This window comes from Pezoporus wallicus, unplaced genomic scaffold (genome assembly GCF_028554395.1).
Source record: "Pezoporus wallicus isolate ANWC-B61680 ecotype Strahan unplaced genomic scaffold, APGP_CSIRO_Pwel_v1 contig_8806, whole genome shotgun sequence".
Classification (NCBI taxonomy): domain Eukaryota; kingdom Metazoa; phylum Chordata; class Aves; order Psittaciformes; family Psittacidae; genus Pezoporus; species Pezoporus wallicus.
This window is the reverse complement of record NW_026641419.1, coordinates 252,153-278,689: the sequence shown is the minus strand read 5'-3', so window position 1 is coordinate 278,689 and position 26,537 is coordinate 252,153. Positions and strand designations below refer to the sequence as shown.

At 38.3% G+C, this 26,537-nt stretch overlaps 1 protein-coding gene across 6 annotated transcripts in view; it reads right to left on the bottom strand.

Moving 5' to 3' along the window:
* CEP85L (centrosomal protein 85 like) overlaps positions 1-26,537 on the bottom strand; it is a 139,329-nt gene that overhangs the window by 75,194 nt on the left and 37,598 nt on the right. For 4 of the 6 annotated variants that reach the window (XM_057423605.1, XM_057423604.1, XM_057423607.1 and 1 more), the window contains exon 2: positions 15,889-16,050. In XM_057423605.1, coding sequence (XP_057279588.1) covers positions 15,889-16,050 — 162 coding nt within the window. Of the gene's footprint in view, positions 1-15,884; positions 16,051-26,537 lie in introns of all 6 variants that reach the window. The other 2 variants (XM_057423606.1, XM_057423608.1) reach the window with 1 other exon arrangement.

The window sequence follows — 26,537 nt, the reverse complement described above, 5'->3', positions numbered from 1 at the left end:
TTCAGTATTTCATTGGCAATTTATTTCTAAATGTTATTGTTTCTTCCCCACTGCCTCTGCAAAAGGGAATAGTGCCCTGACATTACTATAATTTAGAAAATGTTATAATTGGCACACTAATGACATGAAAGTGACAAATCCAACTACACCAGAGGAGTAAGAGAATGTTAAGTCATTAATTATGACAAATGCTTTAAAAGAATGTTTCTCACCCTCAAAGACCAAAAGTTCCTCTGCCAACTTATACATATATTTATATATTTTGGGCACCATTTGGTCCATCAAACCCATCCTCCCTGTCATGAAACACAATGCTTGCTGTAAATGATATAAACAGTCTCAGCTTGAAAGACTTGATCCACTGTAGAGAACAGAACTGTAACCAAACTCCAACTTGCTCATTTGAGATACCTTGAATGACTACAGAAATTAAAGCATACTAAAGCATTCAAAACAAAAAGACAACACCACACATCCTTCCTTGGTAAAGTTTTGGGGGTTGATCACCATAATTCTAGAAATCAGTTTGGCATCAAAATTCCCAAAAGTGTCATTTCCTTAGCACCTAAATGGGATGCTAGTGCCATGCCAATATGCTTCCCTGAGTATCCAGTGAATGTCCAGCAGTACTAGCACAGCCTCCATGTTTAAACTTATCATATGACATAAGAATTGCAGTCTTATTTTAAGTGCTAGTACCTGTAATGCTATCCAGTCTTCTGAGCACTAACTCTTACAGTAAAACAGAAGAGGGTTTCAAACAGAGGTTTACAAACACCTAACAAGCTTCAACACAATCAGAATGACATTTTTTTCAAAGAGTTTAGTAATGACTTCTCTCTGCACTCCATGAAAATTAGAAGACTGAGAGTCTATATGTCCATTTTATTTTCCCATGTGCAGTTATGGGTACAGAGCCAGAGGTGGGAGAGCAGAGAATGTTTCAATTACTGCCTTTGATAGTGGAAAGAATTCAGTGCTTATAAATTAATTTCCAGTTGTTGGCTCATGTTATTTGAATATTTACAGTACTCATTGCTATGGTATCCAAGCACATTAGCAGTGCCTTGACCCATGCAAAACAATATAAAACTGTTCTTCTCCATGCTCTAAACTATTAAGAAACACCTCAGCTGTGGTATTGCTAGCACAGCATGCGCCAGAAATTCAAACAGAACTCTTTAAAAGCTCAACTCAATTTCAGATCTTACTTTTTGATCAAAACTAGCAGGGAACAAAGCATATAATAAAAGCTGTTACAGGAGAAAACAGTCAGACCTGCTCTGAAATAAAGTCAGCTCCATAACCACTAGGCTCAGAGAGCCTGAACTTTCTTACAGCAAGTATTTAAATTTAAAAAAAGTTACATTTGTCTAATGATGTTAATAACTGAAGTCATCTCTCACCCCTGAGAAACAAGAGAGCACCATTTTGCACAATACAATATTTAGTGTGCTCTTCAGTCTTACTTAATAGCACCAGTAAATCCCTAACATAGCAAATTGTAAAGGCATTCAGCCCACAGCCGAGCTACCAGCATGAAATATGAAACCTTGCGAAGGGTAGCAATTTCAGCAGCTACATACAGATAACCACATCATCACTTAAGCGGTAGAAGGCTATTGTTGCACTTCAGCATTCAGGAGAGAGGTTGATATAAATGATTTTTGATAAATCAGAGCTACCATGCTTCACATCCATAAAATATTTTTTATAATCAACCACAGCTAAATTTCCTTTTGCATCTTGTTGCAGCATTTGCATGCAGATTAGGCACAATTACAATATTGAAGTGAAAACAGAACTATATCAATAATGTAATTATAAAGACTGAATGCAAGAACAGCTTCTTAACAGAAACCCCAAATACTTTATGCTATCTTTCTGTACATTTTTTATTTTTCTTTAGATTTCAATTTTTATTCTCACTTATTATAGGCCAAAAAGATTAATTACATTAGAAAACCAAGCATGCTAACCTGTGTTTTATGTATCTACACACATAAAAACTCATATATAATACATTAATTGAACTATGTAAGTGTAAATAAGCACAGATAAAGTATCTATAGAAGTACACATAAAATATGAATTAACCAGACTCACAAATCATCAAGTATCAGAGGGAAAAAAAAAAATCCACACTTCTCCAAGACTGATATATGACCTCTGAAATACAGAACACCACCACGTGTGTCACACTCTCCATCAAATTCCACACCTACCTCCCAACAGCTGGGATAACATCCACTCATGCAAGCAACTCTGATTAATGTTCTTCAACTTTTACAGTAAATTTATACAGCAATTAAGTAAATTACTCCTATGAGAGGATAGTACTCCCAGAGCCATACAGACATGAACTTTTGGCAGTATGTCACCTTATATTAATTCTACTGGATTATGTTACCTGCCAGAACTAAAGTAAATATTCATATATATTCATGCCTACTCTCAAATTCCTATTTTACTGCAAAATTCCAGAATTATTTATTTAAGACCTTCTGATTTTTTTCACATTCCTCATCCTTTTCCAAAATATTCCATCTCTATTTCCATTAAGGATTACATAAATTTTAGTTTCCACTAAAAAATTAAACTCACGGGTAAACACAAAACCTTCATTTTTTTTCCTGTTTACTCATTATGTCTCTCTCTCTATATATATATCACACCTTTGTATCCTGCAAGAGTTTGATTACATTACTTCATGATATTAAGTCTTAAGATACAGAAAAGCAGTGCAACTCTCCCAGACCTCATTTTACAAAGGAAAACATGAAAAAGAAAAAAAAAAATCAGTAAGAAAAGTATGAAAGTATTACTGCACCATCTCATTTTCTAAAAGCAGAAACCCCACCAGTATAGATCAATGTCATTTTTTCTCTAATTTATATCATGTATTATTCTTTTTACGCCAAAAGATGATTTTCAAAACCCAAGTTCTACAAGAATTGAGCCATTAGTAACATCAGAAGTTATGACAAAGATCATAAAATAGGAACTCTGGCCAGAACTAACCATTCACTACTTTTTTTTTTAAAGGAACTGACACTGAAAGAATAGAATAGTAACAAACTGAAATAGTTGTGTATGTAAATATAACCCAGTTGAATATCCTGTACTTAAGTCTTCTACCATAGCCCTCCTCAACATCAAAGCATAAGATCATTTGAACATCCAGTGGAGGCAAGAGAAAGGTCTGAATGCAGGAAGCATACCTATGCTGTGGGCTACTTCAAGTAGGTTTAGTTTTCCTTCTCTTCTCTCTCGACCTCATTTGGGAAGAGAAGATGGGGTAGTAACAAGACCTGACGAGGAACAGTGAAGCTGGTGTGACCCTGATGGGTACTGCAAGGAGAAAGTAACATATGATCAAGTTCAGACCACATTTCACTGAGTCAGCATGCTTCCAGTACAGAAGCCATGAATCACTTCACTTAGGATTTTTTAGAAGCTATATTAAACAGATATCAAAGCAACCTACAGAAAAAGTGTTTTCTTCACAAGGGAATTTTTCCATCGCAAGTATTTTTTTCCTCCTAGCTTAGATAAGGTAAGAGTTTTCTTCCACAAGCAGTATTACTCAACAGAACAAACTTTTCCAGTGTAACTCACAAACTTACAGAAAACCAATGATTTCCAAGTCCTCGTTGTCCATCAAACCTGCAAACAGCTTGGCTTTCCATCCAGTTCCAATCCATAATGATCTTTCACGGATCTATGACATCAGATTCACATAAGCATGAAAATAACCACATTTGGGGGACAGATCTTTGTACTCTGAAGACTAATGTTTTTTTGTTTTATTATAAGTTATCTTCCCAAGATGGAAAATAGCTACACTCTATACCAACAGCACCTGCATATACATAAGGTCATACAGCATTTAAACATCCTAATTCACAGCTTAGTACCTATTCAAGTTAATTTTAGATCATGACATTTAGATATCTACACAAACCACTAGTGTGCATTACACACATTTGACACAGTAATAAATAAAGTCTGATTTTAAAATTATCCTATTAAATGACTTTAAAATTATCCCATTAAAACACAACGATAAATATTATACTAGACAATCTTCTACCTGCATGCTTCCTTTACTAAATATCTGCACCATGAACTTGTGAGTTCTCAGTTTATTACTGCCAAAAGTAAAAAAAAGGAAAAAAAAAAGAAAAAGAATCTCAGCACATCTCATTTGAATTCTTAATAGTGTTCAAAATATTTTTAGTCTTCTTTTACCTATTAAAATTTCTTTAACATGTGAGGAGAGCCACAACTATTGATTCTGGGTGCCCCTTTCTATGCACTCTCTATGTATTTTTAGCTAATTTTTTAAGCTGAGCTCATTAGAATTAAGATCTTGCCATCACTGTCAAAAGCAGAGCGCATACAGACAGCTGACACAGTACATAAAGAGTACTTCTAACCATACCACTTCTCAAAGGAAAAACTTACTTCCAAAAACATCTCCCACTCAGTTAAAAGTCTATTTCTTTAGAATTTCTATATAAAAGACAGAACAATAAACTGCAATCCTGTCCAGAATCTCTAGCTGCTCCTATAATAAAACTTGTAAATGGTAAAACTGAAAACCTCCTGCCACTTTTTAGAAAATGCCATTGCTTATATCAGCCTAATAAAGATTGTCCTATTTTTGAAAATGCAAGATATTTTTAGCCTTTGACAGTGATGGGCTAACCCTTGCTGTAAAAGAATGTGCCACTAAGAATTTACCATAGTTCATACAATTTAAGAAACATGCACAGGACGTTGAGTCTTCTGATTCAAAGATGAACATCAAGAATTAAAATCATCCAATATGCTGAAGAACAACAGAACTGTACTTCAAAGATACATCATAATTATACATACATATATATTATGAAACAAAGTTTATCTCTCTCTCTCTCTCTCTCTCTCTCTCTCTCTATATATATATATATATATATATATATATATATACACACACACAGACTTGCAAGTAGTATTGGAAGAGGTTACCCAAAGAGGCTGAGGAACCTGTCAAGGTTTTTTCAAGGATCAGCAAGACAAAATCATGGCTGACTTGATCTGTGCTGGTGATGGTCCTGCTCTGATTCTGAGGGCTGGAATCTTTGATCTCCAGCAGTCTTTCCCAAACAACATTTCTGTGATTTGTCAGCATTAAAATATCCAGTGCAAATTCTCCCAAGGAAAACAAAACTATTCTTAATTTTGCATTTTAAGAAAAAAAGAGTCTAAATTATGTGCTTCTTATTTTCAGATGAGCTAGACTCTGGCATTTAAATTATCAACCATCAAGTGAGTTACAAGGAGCCAGCCTAAACCCACATGCAGTCAGTGCCAGGTGTGCCATACATTTAAGGGGTTATAGTCATGTCACAGCTACATTATTATCTAGCAATATGAGAGCAAAATTGGGTTTTTTCACTTCCATCCCTTTTTCAGAACCATACTGTCAAGGAGGATATGTTGTGATCTCAAAATGGGAATGTGATTTCTGGGGAAAGAAAATTCATCCAATTTGTTAGCAGCACAACACCCTTACAAACTTTGTTTGATGCTGTGACAGGAGCGGGAAAAAATAAAAAAATCCACCCAGTCATTTCAAGGAACAAAAAATGTATTGGAATGTAGAGACAATCAGCAAGGAGGAAAATGCTAGTTTATGTTTATGTCATCCATAAATGTAACTGATTATTAACACCTGCCAAGTACATTTTACCACTTTTTCTATGCCAAGGATTAAGTATATGGAGGAGGAGCAGCATGGGGAACAGTGCACAGAAGAGGATGCAATTCTTGAACGCCAGAGGAATACCAGACATACACTAAACATGAAGAAATTGACCTAAGATGAGGAAAGTTACTCCTGTATCTTTTACAAGAACCCTTGAGTTCCTAATAATCTGACAGAATCCAACCACTAGCAGCATCTTTGGTCTAGTCCTCCATCACAACACTCATTCCAGTTTCCAAAACCAGATCAGTTTCCCTTAGAACTACACCAATTCTGCATGAAGCTAAAGAAAAAAATAATTCAAACCCAACCTACAATTCTCCTTATTAGCCAAAGACTAAAATATCATCTTTATGTTAAGTCTTTGCATTAGAAAGAATAAAACACATCACATTTTTTCTTGCTAATCACCTTTTTCCCTCTCAGACGACACGTAATTTTATTCTTACATGTATACCTAAACTGCCTTTTGAATTTCTTTTTCCCTGATCTTGCAAGTTAATAGCCAGTTTTAAAACAATGAACACACATAAACAGAAGGTATTCTTTCAATCTGTGCAAGTAACACTTCCAACCAGGAATGCCGCAAAGTGTTTTTCTGCAGAAAAAGCTTGAATTATCACTAAAAAGCTAATCATTATATATCAGTTGTACTTGTTTTCATAAGCAGAATGAGGCATCAATTTTTCAGCCAATTACACAGGAAAACTACAAGAACATAAAATTGCAGTGGAAGAGTTATCTTTAATGGAAACTTTTCCCCTCCAACAATTTCAAAGTAGTCAACAGGTGAGAAAACACTTTAAGATGCTTATTATCAATAGAGGGTACTAAAATAAACCATCAAACCTTCCCAAAGACTCCGTGTGGTCACTTCAGGAGAGGATTTGCTATAACTGTGGTGGTGGGGAACAGCAGTTCACAGTAAAGAGAAGAGCTGTGGAGTTTGCCTGGGGGTTGTAGAAGAGCAAAATAAAAACTTACCAACTGCCAGCAACAGGAAAAAAGCAAAACAAAGCAAACTGAAGCTGAATCAAGACAAGCTTCCTCTCACAGGAACCAGAATTCTGCCATCCACAGGATGAGGCTCAACTTCTACCTTCTAAGTAAATATCACTCTGGACAAAAGTAAGTCCAGGATCTATACCCAGACAAAAAGGATCTAAATTTAAGCCAAATTTTAAGTGCAATAAAAAGAAAGTCACAGGCAGAAAACTGAGGAGTTTGAAGAGCAGCAGGCAAGATTTATTGTACAAATACAAATATATATTAAACCCCCCACATTTTAAAATCTACCCTTCTGAACTTCAAACGTTCTTTTTTCAGTATCACTGATCAGTCACCACAACACGAGGCAAGAAAAGGTTTTTTTTATTGAGACATACCCTAACGTTTTCTGGCTTAAACCTGCAGCATATTCAGATGTCCTATCTGCAGGATAGTGCGTTTGCTCTTTAATTGGGAAATTAGATGTGAAAAGAGTTTCTCTCAAATGAAAAAAGGGAGAAACAGACAAAGGTCCCAACTTGCCCTGCAATCAAAAGGCTATTGCACTGCCACATTTCAATGACCATCCTGAAGCCAGAAGGGAACACAGGGCTTCCAGTTTTTAAGCTTTTATATTTTCTCCTGGCAGTACCAACACTACAGATACTGTCTAGACCTTAACAGAGCCGCAAGAAAACAAATCCTAAGCAACAAGTTTATTTCAGCCCAGTTCCAAATTCACTGCAGCTCTCAATTCAAATACCACATCACAACAGGTCACGTGGCGCTACCTGGCACATCCAAATGAACACAGTAAACAGTTTATATGGCACTGGCAAAAACTGGAGAAAGGACTTGTCTGAGTTTTGTGTAACCAAGACCATTCTTCAGACTACATACAGACTTCTTCCAGGTTATTTTAAAATAGCATCTACAATATTATCTTTTGTACACAGCTATAAAACTACATTTCAAATGGAGGAACATCTCATGAGATGTTCTCACCTCCAATCTCCTGACTGTATTTCATACCAGTTCCTCTGAAACAGATTTTGAACCTTCTTTCACCTCATCTCTAAAACCTTGCTAATGGTAAGAACAAAGAACAGCAAAATTACAACCTAACAAAGAAATTAAATTTGCTTATACACTTCTGCACTGGAACATCTTTTTTTTCTTCCATTAAGACCCAAAATGAGGGCCTCGATACAGTTTAGCGGTGGTTTTGGCAGTCCTGGGCTAATGGTTGGACTTCATCTTGAAGGTCTTTTCCAACCTAGTTGATTCTGGGATTCTATGATTAATACACTTCAGCACCCAGTCATCTTTCTATTTCCTTCTTGTATTTACTATGAATTAATGCCATTACCTTTACACTTGCTGGAAATACAGAAGAACTGTAAACCTGGGTAGGTCAGCTATTACAAGTATGTAAGTGTACCTAAAGAATGACACAAATCCTCAAGTTCCAAAACCATGAGCACAGGGGCAAGCATTCTTTCAGGGTTGTTTGGTTTTTCCCCCTTACCAGTGCCCGCAATTCAAACTGTTTCATTCCACCCAAAATCTAGGCTAGCTTGTCAGACTTGTCATTTCCTGCCTGTTTCTCACTTTCTCAAACCAACACTTCATTCCCCTAACTTGAACAAAGACAGTGATGAAGGAAATGAGAAGGGAGTAAATACGCTTCATGTAAGAGCGGTCTCTGTATGTTGTTTCTCACTGCTGCCTTTATATTGCTAAAACTGATGTAAAAAGTCTTACTTAACACAGAAGCTCATAGGACCACAAGTGAGGCCCTGAAAACGGCTCTCTTTAATAAGGAGCTTTTACATTCTACTTGAAAGGGTTTTTTACTAAAATTGCTTATCAGTACACTGAAATCACAGCTAAAATAAAGGATGACATTAAACACACTAACTGGACTTGACACTAAGGGGAAAAAAAAGCATTCTTTGAGAATATTTTAAGGTAGAAACAGGTCTGTTGAATAAAGACTAAAGCAAGCATAAGACCTCCAGAAATAGGTGGTGCTGTTGTAAAACTGTTAATTTAAAAAAAAAAAAAGAAAGAGGGATTTACAAACCTTTGGGGGTGGATACAATCAGTCTGGCCTGACAGGTCCCAAGCCAGAACTCCAGGCAGCAGCAACAGGTCTTTTCTCACTCTGCAGCAGGCTATAAGCAACTCACTGCCTACATGCAAAGTGACTACAGTCTACCACAAAGCATACTACTTTGTCTGTAATGAAAAGGATTAAAAAGGAGGCCAGTGATTTTTTCAGATAAGGCTACAAATGCTACTTGAATATGTACACTAAATATTGGGTAGCTATAGAACGTTCCCAGTATTCATACAAAGCTAGTTTAAGGCTCAAAACATTCCTCTCTTTTACTGTTTTGAAACTGATCTCACTTCTGTTTGATTCACAAGATCCCAAGTTACAGAGCTGCTGAATGCAGGCCCAAGAGTTTTCTTTGATGTAGCAGTAGTAAGGAAAAGTGCAAAGTCCTTCATGAAATCTCTCAAAGATGTAAAATGCTTGGTATACTCAGGTCTCATGATTGTAGCCTAAATATACACAAGATTATTCTATGAGGCTCTTTGTTATCCCATCAGAATGTCAGATATCCACGACACTCCAAAAAAACGTAGATTACAGGACATATTAAAAACAGATCCCCAAGATTTCATCTGAGCATGACACAAATGATATGGAATAAGGGGCAGAGACTGCACTGGGTTTATAACTGGGACAGTTAATTTTTTTTCACAGCAGCCCCTATAGTGCTGTGTTTTACACTGGTGAGCAAAACCAATGTTGGTAACATACCAGTATCTTAGCTATTACTGAAGAGTACTTACACAGCATCAAAGCCCCTATCACCCCACCAAGGGGGTGCATAAGGGGTTGGGAGAGGACACAGCTGGGACAGCTGACCTGAAATACCAAAGAGATTCCATACTATATATATAACTGGGGCAGGTTTTTTCCAAAGTATTTGCTGCTCAGAGGCTGGCTGGACACAGGTCTGCTGGTGGTGCTTATGCATCGCTTGATTTCCACCCCCCCCTTCCTTTCACTTATTAAACTTGTCTTTATCTCAGCCCAGGGGCTTGGGGGTTTTCCCTGGTTTTGCTCTTCTGACCCTCTCCCCCATCCCTCTGGTGAAAGGGTCAGTTTGTCAGATTGCATGGGGGCTTACCTGTCAGCAGGGGACAAGCCCTCACACCTTCTAAACCCCATTAATTCCAATATAAACTCCAACATGGCTTCCAAAATAGATATGATAGAAATAACTTTTTGCACAGTAGCAAAGTGAATGCTGCCAAATCCTAAGTAATCACAATTTCTTTTCACCGAGTTATTTCTTATTAGACCAGAAGTCATCTTCCTAAAAACCAAGCACTGATGTTAGCTGACAGCAAAATTGACCAAATTCACCAAGTTCACTAGACAAAGTACTATTAGCTAGCTGGAGAAACATCCTGCTAGTATTGTTTGATGTGAGACAATCTGAGCATGTGCACACCCCGAGCTTGTTTCGACAGAGAGGCTATTGCAAAAGAAGGCAAAGTATGAGTTAAGGCAGCATCTCTTTCTCTTTGCAGAACATTCAAATGTGGAAGCAGTGAGTGCCTTTAGTTTAGCTCAAGCTGATTTTAAATTCAGAGTACACAGGTTCACAGAGGGAGTATACCATTCTCATTTGAAGCAACTTCTCCATGCCTTATTTTAGTGGAAATTTATTAGCACCATTTTTCCCCTATCCACTAAATCCTGGAAACAAGTTACTAGAATTCTGAAAGAACCCAGGTTTAAATTTTGTCCAAATCCTATAAAAAAAAACCCTCAGAAAATAAAAACCCAAGTTCCAAACAATATTTCTATTCCATTCATGCATAAATAGACATTTCATTCTAGCAAGGGATGACAATACCTCTTCTACAAAGAAGAGAATCTAATATAGGCCTAAGTGAAGTGCACATTCCTGATTGTCAGAATAGATAATAGCCAAGTAACACAATAAGGCTGACTCAGAGAGGGCTGGACACAGCTCCACAAAGTGAGATCTGGCAAGCAGGGAGGAAGGAAACCAAGGAAGAATGCCTCAAACACAACTATTTTCTACCCTCCAAATAACCAACCTACTTCAAACTTAAGCAAGTACTTGCCAGGATCCAAAGGCACAGAAATTTATCTCAACTCGATTAAGCTCAGGGATTTCTCCAAAAATCTGTCATCATCTAAAATTCCAGAGTACAGCAGACAATGCACACAAACTACATTTCCAGCTCACAAGATCTAGGATCCTTGTGCTATTTTACCTTTCTGACATCAAAACTAGAAGTGCAAACTTGATTTGCCTGTACACATTCTCAATCACATTATCTTTAGCGACATGCTAAACAAAAGAATCCCCCCAAGATATTCATAGATAGGTTTTGTCTCCTGAAATTCAATTCTGCCTTTCACTACATTCATTAGCTCCATTTATTAACTTTTCTCTTTTCCTTCAGCAAAAAGAAAAAATACCCAAACAAGTGTCAAAATACCATGATTGAGACCTGCTGGAAGTGCTTGAAACAGCAAAATCAAGTAACTTTGGAGCTGGCTGTACTGGGTTCCCTGGTGTACCAAGAAACGCTACAATTAAACTGAACTAATTAGAATTTTTTTTAAATCTGTCAAAAAGGTAACATATTTGGTTCAAACTAGAGACAAGAGACCGCTCTGGGTCCCATAACACTAAAACATTCAGTTAGGAGTTCCAGGGAAGACTAAACTACACAAAATGCAGTGACAATGTATCAGCATGCTATACCTAGCTCCCTATACACAAGTGGTGGCTCAGGGGGCAACTCCTCTCCCCGAGGCAGCCTCTATACAAAGCTATGGAACAGGGTTTTATATTGTAAACAGACCACACTTATTCAGGTTTCTAAACAAAGAGACACAATTACCCATCCATCCTACATCAACATTTCTACCGGGGTGGAATGGTAGGGGTGGCGGTGTTAATCAAGAAGGGTTTTTTAAACATTAAACTAGTGGAACATCAACTCCCCAGTAAAAAGAGTAGTAACTCTGAGCCTCTGCATCCCCTCTCTTTTCCAAGAAAGCAATATTCTATGAATTGTCATGTCTATTAATTTGCAACCCAAAATGGTTAAATAAAGAATAGTATTTAATAGTCAGGGATAAATATCTGCTTTACAAGGAACTTCCGACTGCATAGCAAGCTTATATCTGACAGTGGAAAAGATTTTGGCTGCCAAAGTCATGAGTCCTGTAACTTGTCATATCAGTGCCAAGCTCTTATCCCTCCTGTCCAAAAGGCAAAACTTAGAATCTGTGCAGGAGGAAAAGCTCTGCTGGGGTTTACAGACTATATGATTTCTGATAAGAACCAGATTTTCTAATTAGGTAACCCAAATAAAAGCAGTTTCAAAAAAATATGAAAATATGAACTTCATGTTTCTTATGAAAAAAGAAAAGAAATGGTTATGCAGAGACTGATGACAACTGGCACAAGAGTTACACTGGTTATTAAACTCTGTTACCACTGATGGAGAATAGGAAACATGATGCTTTGTGAATGCACGGCATATTTACATACTGTATCCCACACCTTTTCCTAATAGGCACTATAAATTCTAAGAGAAGCACTTTAATCTAGACCATGCATTTAATGTAGAGAATGAGAGAAGTCATAATTTAGACGTTTACCACAGTCTGCTCCCGTTTGAAAGTCTAAGTTGCCTGAAGACACAAGCTCCCATAGCTCAAAGTTTTCACAACTTTATACCCTCACTTTTTCATTACAAGAGAGGCTTTCTTTCCTAACACCCACCTGTCCCTAACCTTGTTTCCTCTTTTAGCTTCAGGTCTGAAGTAGTAACAACAAATCTTTTGGTCAAAGCCTGAAGTTCAAGAGACAACCTAAACCTACAGGACTACACACATTACAGCTGTCTGATGTTGGGAGCCATCTTTTGTCCCAGTAACCATAAGCCATAAATGTTATGTCTGCCAGTTTTAGAGTTGCCAGGAAAACAAGAACAAGCCCATTCAGATAGTCTTTACTGATTGTTGATCAGCTGCCCATCACCAACTAAAACCTTCTCTTCTACACAACTTATCCTGAACACAAACCTCCTATTTTACCAGAAATGCAGGAAGTTTAACAGTTTCATAGAGCTCTACATTACACTTCCTCCATATTTCTAAACAGAGAATGAGATTTTTCTGAAGACTTAGTTACAACCAATGCCCAAGCATAAACTCTTCTGCCAGACTTGCACAGGACAAGCTGAAAACACTAGTAACAGAGCTGAGTTACAGATAAAGGTAACTTTAAAAAGAAAAGAACTTAGAAGAATCTGGCAAAACCCATACTAAAATCTCTTCCTCTTGCTCCATACAGAATACAGTGTTTATTTTTATCTCACTCTAAAGCTGACCTGAATCCAGAACCACTTACCAACAGGAAACAAACAGACAAAAAAGCAACCACATTAACTTTAGTTTACACAGACATAAAATGCTTTTTTATCCTTACATTAAGAGCACTCTAAATTAAAATATTTAGACTTACTCTACCCAAACAAACATCCCTGCATTTACAGTTTCTAAATTTCTCTCCTCAGTTTCCCCCAGTGCACATCAACATTGCTCAACTTCAACAATGGAACCCCACTAGTTATTTTATTTCCTGATTTTCCTACCTTTGCACAATACAACATATGACAACCAACTGAAGACATTTTAACAGAAAATCTTCCTCTTGTCTTTGTTAACGCCCATCTCCTCTCCAAACCATGCAAGTTCAAGCCTAACACAACAGCTACTTGGCCCTATTTTTTAGGCCCTGCAGTTTCAGAAAGAACATGTGCTCATGAAATGAAGGATGAGATTAATTTGAAGAAACATTTAACATACAAAGAAAACAAGTAAAATGGATTTTAAATGCATCTGAGCTCAATTCCCTGCACTAGTAACTACACATCTGCACAAATGAATTCACCTGCACTTCCAGAACTAAGGCAGATGTTAATTCTAAAAGTAAGGCTTAGATTTTTTGTAGCCATGATAGAAAGGAAATAGCAAGGCCATGTTTCCATCTCTAAGCATTGTTAAAAATTGTAATGATCTGCTGACTTGTGAAAAAAATTCCCCTCCAAAAAATCCCCAATGGCTTCTTCCCAAGCACCAAACTGAGAACAGATGGCCAGCATCAAGTCTGCAATTACCAGTGGGGCCTGGCAGTCCCACAAATCACAATGATACTCTTTTTGTGGATGTGGGGACAGCATGAGAGACGCAGACAAGCAGGTATCATAGGCAAATGCACTTTCCACTAAAAATGTACAGACACATTCCATTTCTAAATCTGCCACATGCTCCTTCCGTTAACTTTCGATTTACATTTAGGTTTCCCTCCCCTTTTTTCTTCAACATTTTATTTTCTGCTACTGGAAGTTTTACAAACAAGGTGGCAGGAAATTGGTAACAGTAAAGATACAACAGAACTGACCACTGTCAATCATCACCAGAGGCATAAACTTCATGAACTACCTGTTGTTGCAACTTTTCCCTTCTTTTGCTTTGACAAACCCTAAATGTAGCTCGTAACAATGATCTATGAAAAGCATGCAAATCAGAGTTAAGTAGTAACAACTGCCTATCAAACTTGTGATTGTACTCCTGTGCCATCCCCCTCTCTCCCTGTCCCCAGGAACAGCTGGTCTGTTCTCTTAGCCAGGACAACATCTGATGAGGAGGTGCTGTTTCATTTCCTCTCCCACTCCTCAAATGGGGAAGCCCTCAAAGGGGGGATGGGAGAGCATGTTTTTAATTCAAATTCTGCATCTTAAAATAGCATTGTGCAACACATGGGCGAATCTGATTGTAAATATATATATATACACACACACACATATACATCATGAGAGCTTTATTCCCCCTGCATCTCAATGCAGAAAATTTATTGCTTTTTTCTTTAATATCAATTTACTATTTCAGTTTTACATCCAAGAATTTGAGTACTTGAGTAAAATTTTTATTTTGCTAAAGCTGATAAAGATTTAGAAATTAAAGGAAACAGCAAGCAAGCTATGAGGCATCTCCTGTGGAGTTCCTTTTCAACTGACAGATGCAGCAGGAAGAGCATGGAAAGGATTTCTTCATGTGCACAGAGGCCTGACATACTTAACTCTTCAGGCATCATGAACCTCTCTTCAGGAATTCTCAGCCCCCCTGTAGTGACTTCTGTCCCTTACATTAATTCAGCATTCCTTACTTGATTTCTATTAATTTCTCTTTTCTTCTTCAACTACCCCTTTTGGAAAATTTACCAGGCATAGAAAGACGATACAGAAAAATACACCACAGTCCTCCTGTCATCACCTTAGTCTGGAAAATCTTAGTGGGAAATAAGGCTGTGCAAAAAGAACCTCAAGCCTTACTACTGTCTAGTGTTTCTCATTCTGGCTTAATTCAGTGACACATTCCATAGGAAGGGTGCCAATGTTACGGAGATGATGCTATCCTAGAGGCTGAAACCCTCCCTGATATGATCAGCTTTGAGTAATCATGATTTACTCCAAAACAAGTTTCAACAATCTATAGATACTGCTAATTCTCCTTAAAGATCTTTGACTCTGTGTCAAATGCCATGCCATAAAACGCAAACACCTCCCACCAGAAGAAGTGAGAAGGCAACACACCCATTTTCCTCCCAACCACAATGAGCAAACTTTCTTTCCTGACACACACAATACATGCCAGAAAGCACTGTCCTTTCATCAACTCTCTCAAAAGTTGTTCTGCTTTTACCACTTGTTTATCAACTGCTCTAGTACAGGATATTACTTCTCTGTACAAATCTGGCACTTTTTGTAACTGCGATTATCAAAAGATCCAACACAAATACCGGCTTTGTGGCAGAGATGCAAGTTAATACATACAACTCATGCAGAAGTAAATTAATTAAACCTCACCAAAACAATTACTTGGTCCAGCCAGGAACACAAAGAATTGTATGCGCTCAACAGGTTTGCAAAAGTACTGTTATTTTGGGAAACGTACCTTTAAAACATTTTGGATTGTTTCTCTCTCGGAAACATCCAAAACAGTGTCAACTCACCTTCCACACTATCAGAACAGGAGGTACCAATCCCAGTGTCACCGCTGTCGGAAGCTATACTGTGTCTTCTGACAGGATTGCTTTGACTGCTTGATGAAATAGTTGTGGACTGCCACAGGGATTCAGTACCAGGTAACCATCCCACTGAGGAATAATCTGAGCCTATAAAGAAGGAAGCCAGAAGTCTGTCATTATGGATACAATACAGAAATCAACAATAAAATAGCGGTCAAAATGAAAACTGAATCTTAGGTTTCATAGTTCAGGTTGGAGCCAGACTGTGCCAATGTTTTGGGTTGAGATTTTTTGTAGGCTTGGGGGGGGAGGTGGGGTGTGAGGTGCTGGTGTTTGGTTGTTTTTTGTTGTTGGAGAGGGGAGCTGTGTATGCTGTGGGCTTCGGCTGGCTGGTTGGTTTGGTGTTTGATTGGTTTTGTTTTGTTGTTTTTAATTAAAATCCTTTTTGCTAGGGTGGAAGCTTCCAAAAAAAAAAATCCAGTAAATACATTTTTGCTATTAAAAAAATATGACCTCCAAACTGTTCTTGCACTAACTTTAACAGGACACTTAACACAATTCCTATTCTAAAACTGATTCTCAACTCACAGCAGAATTTTGCATTGCAAGTGTTTAAATACAGTCAGAGATGAATGAATTTTTGGAGAGAAAGCAGTTGAAGATTTGGCCAGTGAAATGCAGTCATGCCCAACTATGCATAAACCACATGACCTAAGTGGTTAAATGAAGGAGCAATTGCATCATTAACACCGATATCTAAAGTCATTCATAATGTTTCACTGTTATCTGTAGTTTTCAGTTATTAAAAGACAGACTACCAACTCAAGCAGGAACACAGTGGCTGCACACATGCTATCTTTGTGATACATCTATCCATCCAATGATTTAATTTGGGTTATTTTATTTTAAACAATCATTAAATTATTAAATTGTAAAGCACAATTTAGAGCAGCAAACAGTTCCTCTGTTCAAGGAATTTTTGAGGATGTGTGGCCTACTTTATAGTCAGTCTCAAGGGAAAAGACATCACAGAGTACAACCCCAAGGGGCCATCACAATCTCCAATAGCCAATATCTAAAGCTGAGCATTCCTTATAGGCAGAATACCACTCATCACATTCACACTCCAAGCCAGCAGAGCCACATAAAGCACCTTGGTAAAAATGCACAGCCTGCTCCTTATTTTATATATAACCACATACATACACCCCCTCTAGCAGTTAGCTTTGCATAACACTTTCAGCAGGAAATGACTCATGAAGAAGTATCAGTGCACATACAATGTCCCTTATGCTACATGAGGTTATTTTTAGGTCATTTCAACATTTTCAGCAACATCCATCCAAAGTTGTAACAGCAATTTGCCTCTGCAATGACATCTGCAGATCATAGCTATTTCCAGCTGTACTTGTTTCCCAATAAATTTAATGGTTTAGAAAAGGATGTAAAAATGAACACATCTGTATATCTATAACTCACACATATATATGTATACATACTCCCCATATAGCAGCCAAATCACTACACCTACTAGCCAGAGTGATAGCAGCTGCTCACCAAACCACTTGTAAATTGAAGAATACAGTATATAATTCCTTACTGTATGCACTATTTAAATGTAGCATGACATCTAACAGACCCTACTTTCTGTAAGTAGGTTCTTGGAGGTCTTAAGTGTGCCTGTCCATCTCATTTGTCTGAACTTCATTCTCCTTTGAGGTTACTGCCTCTTCTTCCCTTTAACATATTTTCCTATCTTTTCTTGGTCTTTAAAATCATTTGATCCTCCTTCCCCTTCATTCCACTTTAGTCATAGCTTGTGCAATGTATTTCCTTGTCTTCCTTAAACTTTTTGCTTTTCCTCCCCAAAAGTAACTTAACTCTTCATTATTCCATTGAGTAGCTTTCAAATCCAAGGATAAGGCAGTAGAAAAGGAGACCAGGAGAGCCAGACATGAACACAACTGCCTGTGGTTCACCCATGGCTCACCAGTCACACCCTGTAAGGATGTCCCAGAAATCCTAACTGAATACCACTCCAGGTGTCATTCTTCATACCATCCTCTCTGTCATCATCTAACATACTGAAACACAATAGTTTCACATACAGGTAATGGAAACTGGGACACTTCATCTCCTACCATCCAGCACATTTTTCACTAAACACTCTGGCTGCTTTGGGAATCATCCATTCCTCTAAATAGGCCTATTTTCCACAAGACTTCCACCTTCATACTTCTAAAGCTGCACCTAGGTATTCCAGCAAGAGTGAAGTTGACTTATGGGAGCCCAAACTAATTAAGCCAGAGACAGTTCTTATTCAGGAGACATTTAAAATACATTTATAGAAGATAAATTTAGTTTCATTTACCCTTCATGATAATGTTCGCCACAAAATGATTCTTTAGTGACATTTCGGGTTTTATGGCATTAAAAGAGTGTTAAAAGAAATACATCAGATATGCTACCACTAGGGCAAATTAAATCAACACAGCATTAAGTGCAAAACTCTTCAGATCTCTTGGTTAGACAAATGCTCAGTATGTAAACCTATAACCATTCATATGCAGTCCCTGAGAAAGGAGAGATACTTTCCACTGTGGTGAAACTTTGAGCAGCAAAAGGTAAAAATACCACAGAACAAGAGCAATTTACATAGGAAAGGCTGTTCAGAGGTCATTTACTCTAACCCCCTGCTCAAAGCAAGGCTCATTAGATCAGACTGCTAAAGGCCCCATCCAGCTGAGTCTTCAACACCTCCAGGGACACAAATTCCACAACCTCTCTGCACAGCTTGTTCCAGCATTTAACCATCCTCTGTGCAAAGAAGATTCTCCTAATATCTCATCAGAGCCTCTCAAGTTCTAAACATATTGCTGCAATATATCCCAAAAGATGCAACAATACAGGACTACTAGACCCAATAAAAACGATTAACATACCAGAGGGGGCAGACATTCATCCCCATTGGGATCTCTACAAGTACTGTAAACAGAGGAAATTAAAAAAAAAAAAAAAAAAAATCACAAAAACCACACTATAATGTATTCTCAATTATACACCTACATGCAGCCAGCTTAGCAATATCCCAAGCTCCACATGTGGTGCTGAAGCACAGGTCCAGGAGGACTTGCTGGCACAATAGAGAATTAATGCAACACTACCTGAAGCAACTTTGCACTCAGGCACATCTCAGCATTTCAGAGTTAACTCATGAACATTGATTCCTAAGCTGGCAGGCCTGACGAGGTAAGTGCTGGTACACATCCATAGCTACACAGGTCACCATGAGGCCATCAAGAGTTTGTTAGCTTTGGCTCAGCACAGGCCTGCCAGATCCCACCTGGCTCCCCAAGGAAATACTCAAGTCTCTGGCCTCCAGAAGGGTCTCTTCACTCAGGTGCCCCCTCTCACTGCCCCTTGTAATCCACAGCTGGTTGTGTGCAGCAGGAGCACACCTACGGTGATGTCACTAGGATCACACCTTTCCCTCAAAGCCATCCTGTACACAGAGGCATGGAGGGGGGCTGGGATGGGGTGAAATGGCCCAATTTTCTTCCTTACTGGGCTTCTACTGCTCAGGAGTGGCCTCTGCATTTAAAAGGGATATGTCCCAAGAAAGAGAACTGGTTTCAGATATAAACAGATAAACAGTACGTGCTTTTTGGCCTATTTTAGACATGCCATCAGAACATGGTTGCATACAATCACCTCAAGACACACTTTTCTCCTTGCCTCCTATAGAAGCCCTGATGTTAAACATGCTGCTTTGCTGGTTGGGGGTTTATGGCTGGATGTTTTGGGGTTTGGTTGGTTTGGTTTTTTTAGATAGCTAAAGGCATATCTGAGGAGTCTACAACTTTTAATGTTTCATTGTGCATCCGCACAGCTTTACCTTGCAGACATAATGGTGATTTTTCACAAAAGCCATTACAAAAATAAACTGTCTACATGAAAACAAGCTTTTCAAAGCTAACTGAACCCACTCTTGTAACAGGCCAAAAGGCCAACTAAAAGCAACAAGACAGAAGAAATGGACTCAATAATTACCACCCAACAGTAAGTCATATGTACAAAATTCGTATTGCCAGAGAGCAAACCCCCTTCTCCATTGCTGAGGGAAGACAATTACACAAACTGCAGTGAGGAAACTTAACCCATAAAACAAGACCTGATAGACCCCATTAGTCCAAGTCATTATTTAATAATTCATTTACTAGTTTCATTATTTGAAACTGCCCACCCAAGCTAAATCCTGAAATATCACCAATAGCTGTGCACCTTGTTCTATGCTCCCCGATCTCCTTTTCAACGGCTCTCTGTAAATATACAGACTTTCACAGAGCAAACAGCCTACACTAAAAGAATCAAGCGTGAAAAGATACACAGGAGCCCCTACACCGCTCAGCTAGCACACCTGCTGTACCCTGCGGCTCTAACCTCAAATCTGCCAATCAACAGCTATTGTCCATCTGCCCAAAACACAGAGTGGGGCAAGAAAAGCAAAGATTTCTGATAGATATTTGTGCTGATCAACTGTATACTGCCATCTGACTAGGATCATTCCTTACTGGGTCAGGAAAATCTACCCTTCAAGGGACTTAATAGAAAAGAAAGAAGTTTCATTGTATCTGGCTGTAACTTTCAATGACAAAAATGACAAATAAAATACATCCAAGATCTTAAATCTCAGGAGGAGCCTTGTTTATACAAACAGTTGACTGTGTCCTTGGATGTGGCCAGTTAAGTATATTGGCATAGTGCTGTGTTTCCAGCCTAGGTATTTAAAACAGACCAGTTAACAATTATGTATGTAAAGTGCAGGAAGTAGATTACTTATTAAAAGAGAACAGTAGTTGAAATTCACTCCACAAAAACATGTATCTTTTTCTGTGTATTACAGAAAATAATGTTTTGCTGTCAGCTACTGCTGGCAGAAAGGCACATAGTTAATTCTGAATCATTACCACTCTAATTTCAGTGGCATGCACAGATCCCACATGACATACAAAAATAATAGACACCACTGTCTTTATATTTGGTTCCCAAAATACCTCTAACATGCTTTCAGGTGCGAAGTATTATTTTAAGTGACAGCTATGATACTGTTATTTTACCTAGACACTGAATGAAAAGCAATAGCAAAAGTGGGTTTCACAGCAGATACATCCTAACTTAAGTATCCTGACAGTCACACCATGATTGACATAAATTGTGACCAGAAGTGAATCACCCGTGACAGCTAGTGTAAATTTATACAGTCAAATGATGCTGCTACTAACAAACCTGACAACTATGCAAAGCTCATTCCAGCCCAAAGATATGACCAGGCTGTACAATAATATTTCATGCCACAATGGCATTGAAGACTGCCTGAGGCTCTTTCCAAGGAAAAAGTCCTTTCAACCTGCACTGCCAAAGTTACTTGGCTCAGCCTCACCATCAACAGCTTTACCAAAACCCCTACTAGTTACGCTAGCAGATCCTACAATAGTGTTTTGAAAGAAGACAACTCACTTTAAATCGATTCCCCCATGCCTACTCATGCAGTCCCCTGATGCTGCTGAGCTTTTGCAGTTGCAATTTCTCCCTTCCCCAGCCCCCAAACAAATCCTTCAAGGTTTTCAGCCTCTCTTCTGCACTCTCTCCCTCTCCAATCTGGCTAAATAACCATAATCTCTTCAAAAGGGAAGAGTCTACAAACAAACCCACAAACGGTCTCTCAGCAAACTATTTGCCATATTGTAGCAGTAAACATACTTTAGCTGGAAAACCATTTTAGGTTTACTAATCATAGCTGCGAGATCATTACTGCTGAAAGATTAAATAAAACCTTACTTTGATGCATGTTTCATGCACAACAATTCTTTGCTGATAATTAAGCTTTTTTTTTTTTTCAACTGCAGAAAGATGACACAAATAGTGAGAAAAGGAAATGGAGGCAGGGGAACTTAAAACGCAAAACATCCTTTCCAAAAAGTAGATGTCACACCAACATATTTATATAGCAGGGTTCTTTTTAAAAAAAAGGTGATGGTCAGCTGATGGAATGGTGCAACAGCAAGCTCCTTCAACAGAAGGTGAGGCAAAAACTTTAGCTGGATTCATTCAATCTGATATCCTGACTGAATAAAAAGAACCAGGCACATGAATGTTCCTTGCAGACACAGACAAAAAAAAAAAAACACTTACATGATCAAATAAATACTCCTGAAATAATGCTAAAGAACTGGCATCCAACCCTAACACCTAGACAGACATTTGCTAGATGCATTCCATCCCTGTGATCCTCCTGCAAAACAAGTTGCAACTTAATACACATGCCCAACACAAGTTCCAGGTTTACAATGCAACGTCTTCTCTGCTGAGATGAGCAGTACACTGGTAAGAGAGGGTTTCTGGTGCTTTAAGGAAGGCAGCCAGGTAACAGTTTTGGGGCCCTTTTCAACAAACACTCTGGAGGTGGTGAAATTTCAGGAAGTTCTAGCAGATGGCCATGAACTGACATACCAGAAGGTCCTAGTCCCTCGTCTCACATGAATGCAGCAGAGTAGGTGGATGATACAGCTTAATCACAGTGCAAACAGGAGCAGGGCAAACTGGGATGAAATGACAGCCCTAACTACTGAATTTTTACATTTCAGTTTCTCAATTGCACTTTATAGCATCAGATAGCTAAAGTATGATTCATCCAGAGGACTCTCATCCTTTATTAGCATGCTATCTTGACAGAGCCTGCAAGCTAGTTAACTAAGTTCTCTTCATTTTTCAGTTGGAAACTGATTAGAGAAATCCTAAATATGAAGAAAGATAAAAATGTTCAGATATAGAGAGGCAATGAAAGAAGAAAAGGCATGCAAGAGTTTAAGCAGAAGAATATTAAGACAGACCAATATTTTTATTTATACAGCCTGGTAACATACTGCCTGGTATACAAAGGCCATACAAAGAATTCACTTATGGGGAGGGGAAAAATCTTGAAACATTAGAGGAGAAAAAAAAGAAGAGAAACCCGAAGAGGAAATTCCTAAAAATACAATCCTCTAAGTAAACATATGCCTCATTGGCAGTATCAATTAGATGAACCCGACTATGGTCTTATTTTAAGGAATATAAACTTCTGCTCCAACTTCTTCACAATGATAAATTTTAAGTAAATAGTGTCACAAAACCTCAGACTTCTTTTGCCTCTGCAATTTCCTAATAACAGTTAAACTATTTTGGTTCCACATCCCCCAGAAGTGGCTAAATATATCATTTCTCTCCATGATAATTATAGGTATAAAACCTTTGTTTTCCATACAAAACACTACTTCAGTGTGAACTTTCGTAAGTTGCAATTTCTTACAACTTTACAACAAGTTACAAGGTTTCTCATGCAAGGAAGAACGGGAGAAGGAGAGCTAAGAAGAATAAATACATCAGTTTGACAGATGAGCTTTAGAAAACCTTGCCATGGCAGTTGAGGACATAATCAGCTAGCTTGCTCTCTCTCAACCCCCACCCCCAAGCCCATAGAAAGTAAGAGGTGCCCAGCTCTGTCTTTCCATCAGAGTCCAGCTGGCTACCTAACACCCCCAGCTAAAATGGGTTTGAGTTGAGAATGCTATTTGACATTAGAGCTAATCAGATCTAGTGGTCAGCTGCTATGCAGAGGCTGGTCACCCCTCTCAGACACATACTCACTGCTGCCTCCCCAGCATAAGCCCTGCCACTCCAGTCCTCACAGAAAGCAGTTCAGGAACAAACTGTTCCCGCTTGCAAGAATGGTTATCTGCTAATTTGATTTCTTAAACTGGCTCAGCAAGGGGTCAGACTAGAAGCATTGCCAAGGAGGGAGTGGGAACATACAGGCATACTTCTGATGCCTAGCAGCAACCAGCTAGTAACTAGGCTTATCCCTACTGCCAAATCACACATTAAGGCAGATTCTAAACTGGAGTGAGATAGGCATAAATCTCTGCTGGCTTTGCTGCAGAGAACAAAATCTGTTCAACACAGCATTCTGCTAGCTAAGTAAGTAGCAAAATCCTCAGACTGACACAATATCTAATAATGGACTCACTTTCCTGATCTCCATTCTACAAAGTATGCAAAACAAACTCAAATCTGTAACACACTTCACAATTTTTATACAAGACAGAACTTCGCTGTAGTTATTTAATGTCAGGCTAACAATGAAATACCTACCCTTGTCAGGAAAGAAAGAAGTCTGCCTTTATTGCATCACTGACAGAAGCAAGACCAGGCATTCAGTCCAATTGTTGATGGCACTCCTGTGAGCTTTCTGCTTCCAGACAGAGCATTTGCATAAAACAGAACTTCAAAATACAAACTGCAGATGTTTATTATTTCACATTTGGCACGCAGACTACATATATTACCTCATGCCTGCTATGCTGGCTTGCCTGTTTGTCTTTGGAGTCAATGTACTATTCACCCCACAGAAACACAAAAATATATTCTTAGTTTCCATTCACTTCCATAGAGTAACTGCAGAGAAGAAGGCTACCTTTTAAACTTGGAAAGTTTATCACTTACAATATGAGGAGGTGAACCTCTAGGAAAATAAATATATTAAGTTATGCTTAAAGATAATATAAACTTCAAACAGCAGGCCCTGAGGACATGCAGTCAGTTCCTAGTCTGTTAAAAAGCTGTGTACCTGTAGGTGACCAGCTGAATCCTCCTACCAAAAAAAAAAAAAAGCTAATATTCACAGATTACCATCTAGGTTTATAGCCCTTCTTGCAGTTACGTTTTACTGGTATTCAAAACCTGGTAAGTTGTGTTTTTTTTCCCTCCAAACTCTCTCATTCCAACATTTTTTCTTACACAATTACCTCTGTCCTCCCTCTTTCTTTTTAAAGAGTTAATTCAAGCTCCCCTAAGCATGGGGGAAAATGAAGTAATCATAGCTGCTAGAATGCATCAAAAAATTCTACATTGTTTAAGCAGTTCCCACATGTACCAAAGTGGATCAAATAAAGGAGTCTAGCAGTCTTTTTTATTTCAAAGTACATGATTTCTCCCCTCCTTGTAATCAGGTATCAGATCTGAAGACATCCTTGATGCTAAAATAAATGAAGACAAACATCACACACACACAAAAAAAATAATCACCGAAATATTTCGCTCATGTATAACAATGACAGAATTTTTTCCACCATTTTTCAGAGGTCTAATGTGCATTATTACACAAAACAGAACCTACTTTAATACAGATGCACCAGAGACTGAGCACCCAGACTATAGTTTGAGTACATGCTAACAAACAGAAGTATGCACATCATGTAAGGGAGTTCCCATATTGTTACGTTTGGGTTAAGTGGCTTCACTCAAGTCGTATGGGGATTTTTCTTACGGTCTTTCAGTGCACATGTCACAGGACAACTTCTCCCTAACCTCAGCTTCAGCTCACGCATATTCAATATAAGGAAAGACAGTACTCTGGAATTTAAAAAGAGCAATAGCTTAAAGAAAGAAGAAAAAAAAATCCCTCACACTGTACACCACCAACCCTACCTAGGATACTCCCAGTTCAAACCAGTACTTCTTGTGTTTCCATCAGCACACCTACATCAGTTTTAAACCAAAACTTGGCATTACAATAATTCCACTGACCACACAAAGCCCTTGTTGCATCAGTTTGGTATTTCAGATGATTAAGTGAACAGAAAGATGTTGAGATTGCAAATGTTGGCTTTGTTTTCTGTGAAATCTCTTTTGCTAGAGTGATAAAGGTTTAACTAATAGTATTTTCAATGCCTTTTAGTGCCTCTAGCTGGGTCACTATACTCCCACTTTGTTTTCTTACTACCCACAGAACCATGGGGCTTTTGCTCTGTGCTGGTCACTAAACTTTGATACAAAGCATTAATTTTCAATTATAAGAACATCTCCAAAGAATTGCCAAAACTTATAAATAGCTTTGCTGTACAGCAGGCATTCAGGAGAGAAAATACCATCTTTTAAAGAAATACTGAAAAAAAATGCCTAAAAAAAAAAGCCTTATTTATTCAGAAACATTTGAAAAAGCCACTTTTCACACCATCTGGAAACTATGCTACAAAAGGAGTAAAGCAGACATTAAAAACATAAGTATACCTTATAAGGAATCTCAGATGTGACTCCAGGATGATTCAAGACATTTCTTGTCCAAGTACTACATCAAAGGTCTCTTAACATATTAAGAAGTCATCATTTGCTTTTCTACTCACGTTTGGTAAGTCTACTTCAGGTACTTTAATGAATAAAGCATGACTTCTCCTTGACACTACTGGCACCGCTCTTCTTCAGCAAGACTGAGATAGTCTCCTCCTACCTCTCCAGTCATTACCCATTACTCTGGACCTGTTTAAACCTGTACGCAAGGCCACTAATTGGTGGAAGCTACACTGTCCAATGGAATTAATGTCACTTTTTCCTGATCCTCTCTCTTAATCTTCCTTGGCCTTCACAGTACGTCTGTGGATTAGCTATATACTTCCTGATGTCATCAGGAGTGGTAAAGCAAGATTCCACCAGATTTTTCCACTATCCAGGAGATAGCTGAAGAGTCAGCCCATTTGACTCCAGGTATTCCGCACCCACCCAACACTTTCCTGCAGCAGTGTCTCACACCAGGGTCAGGC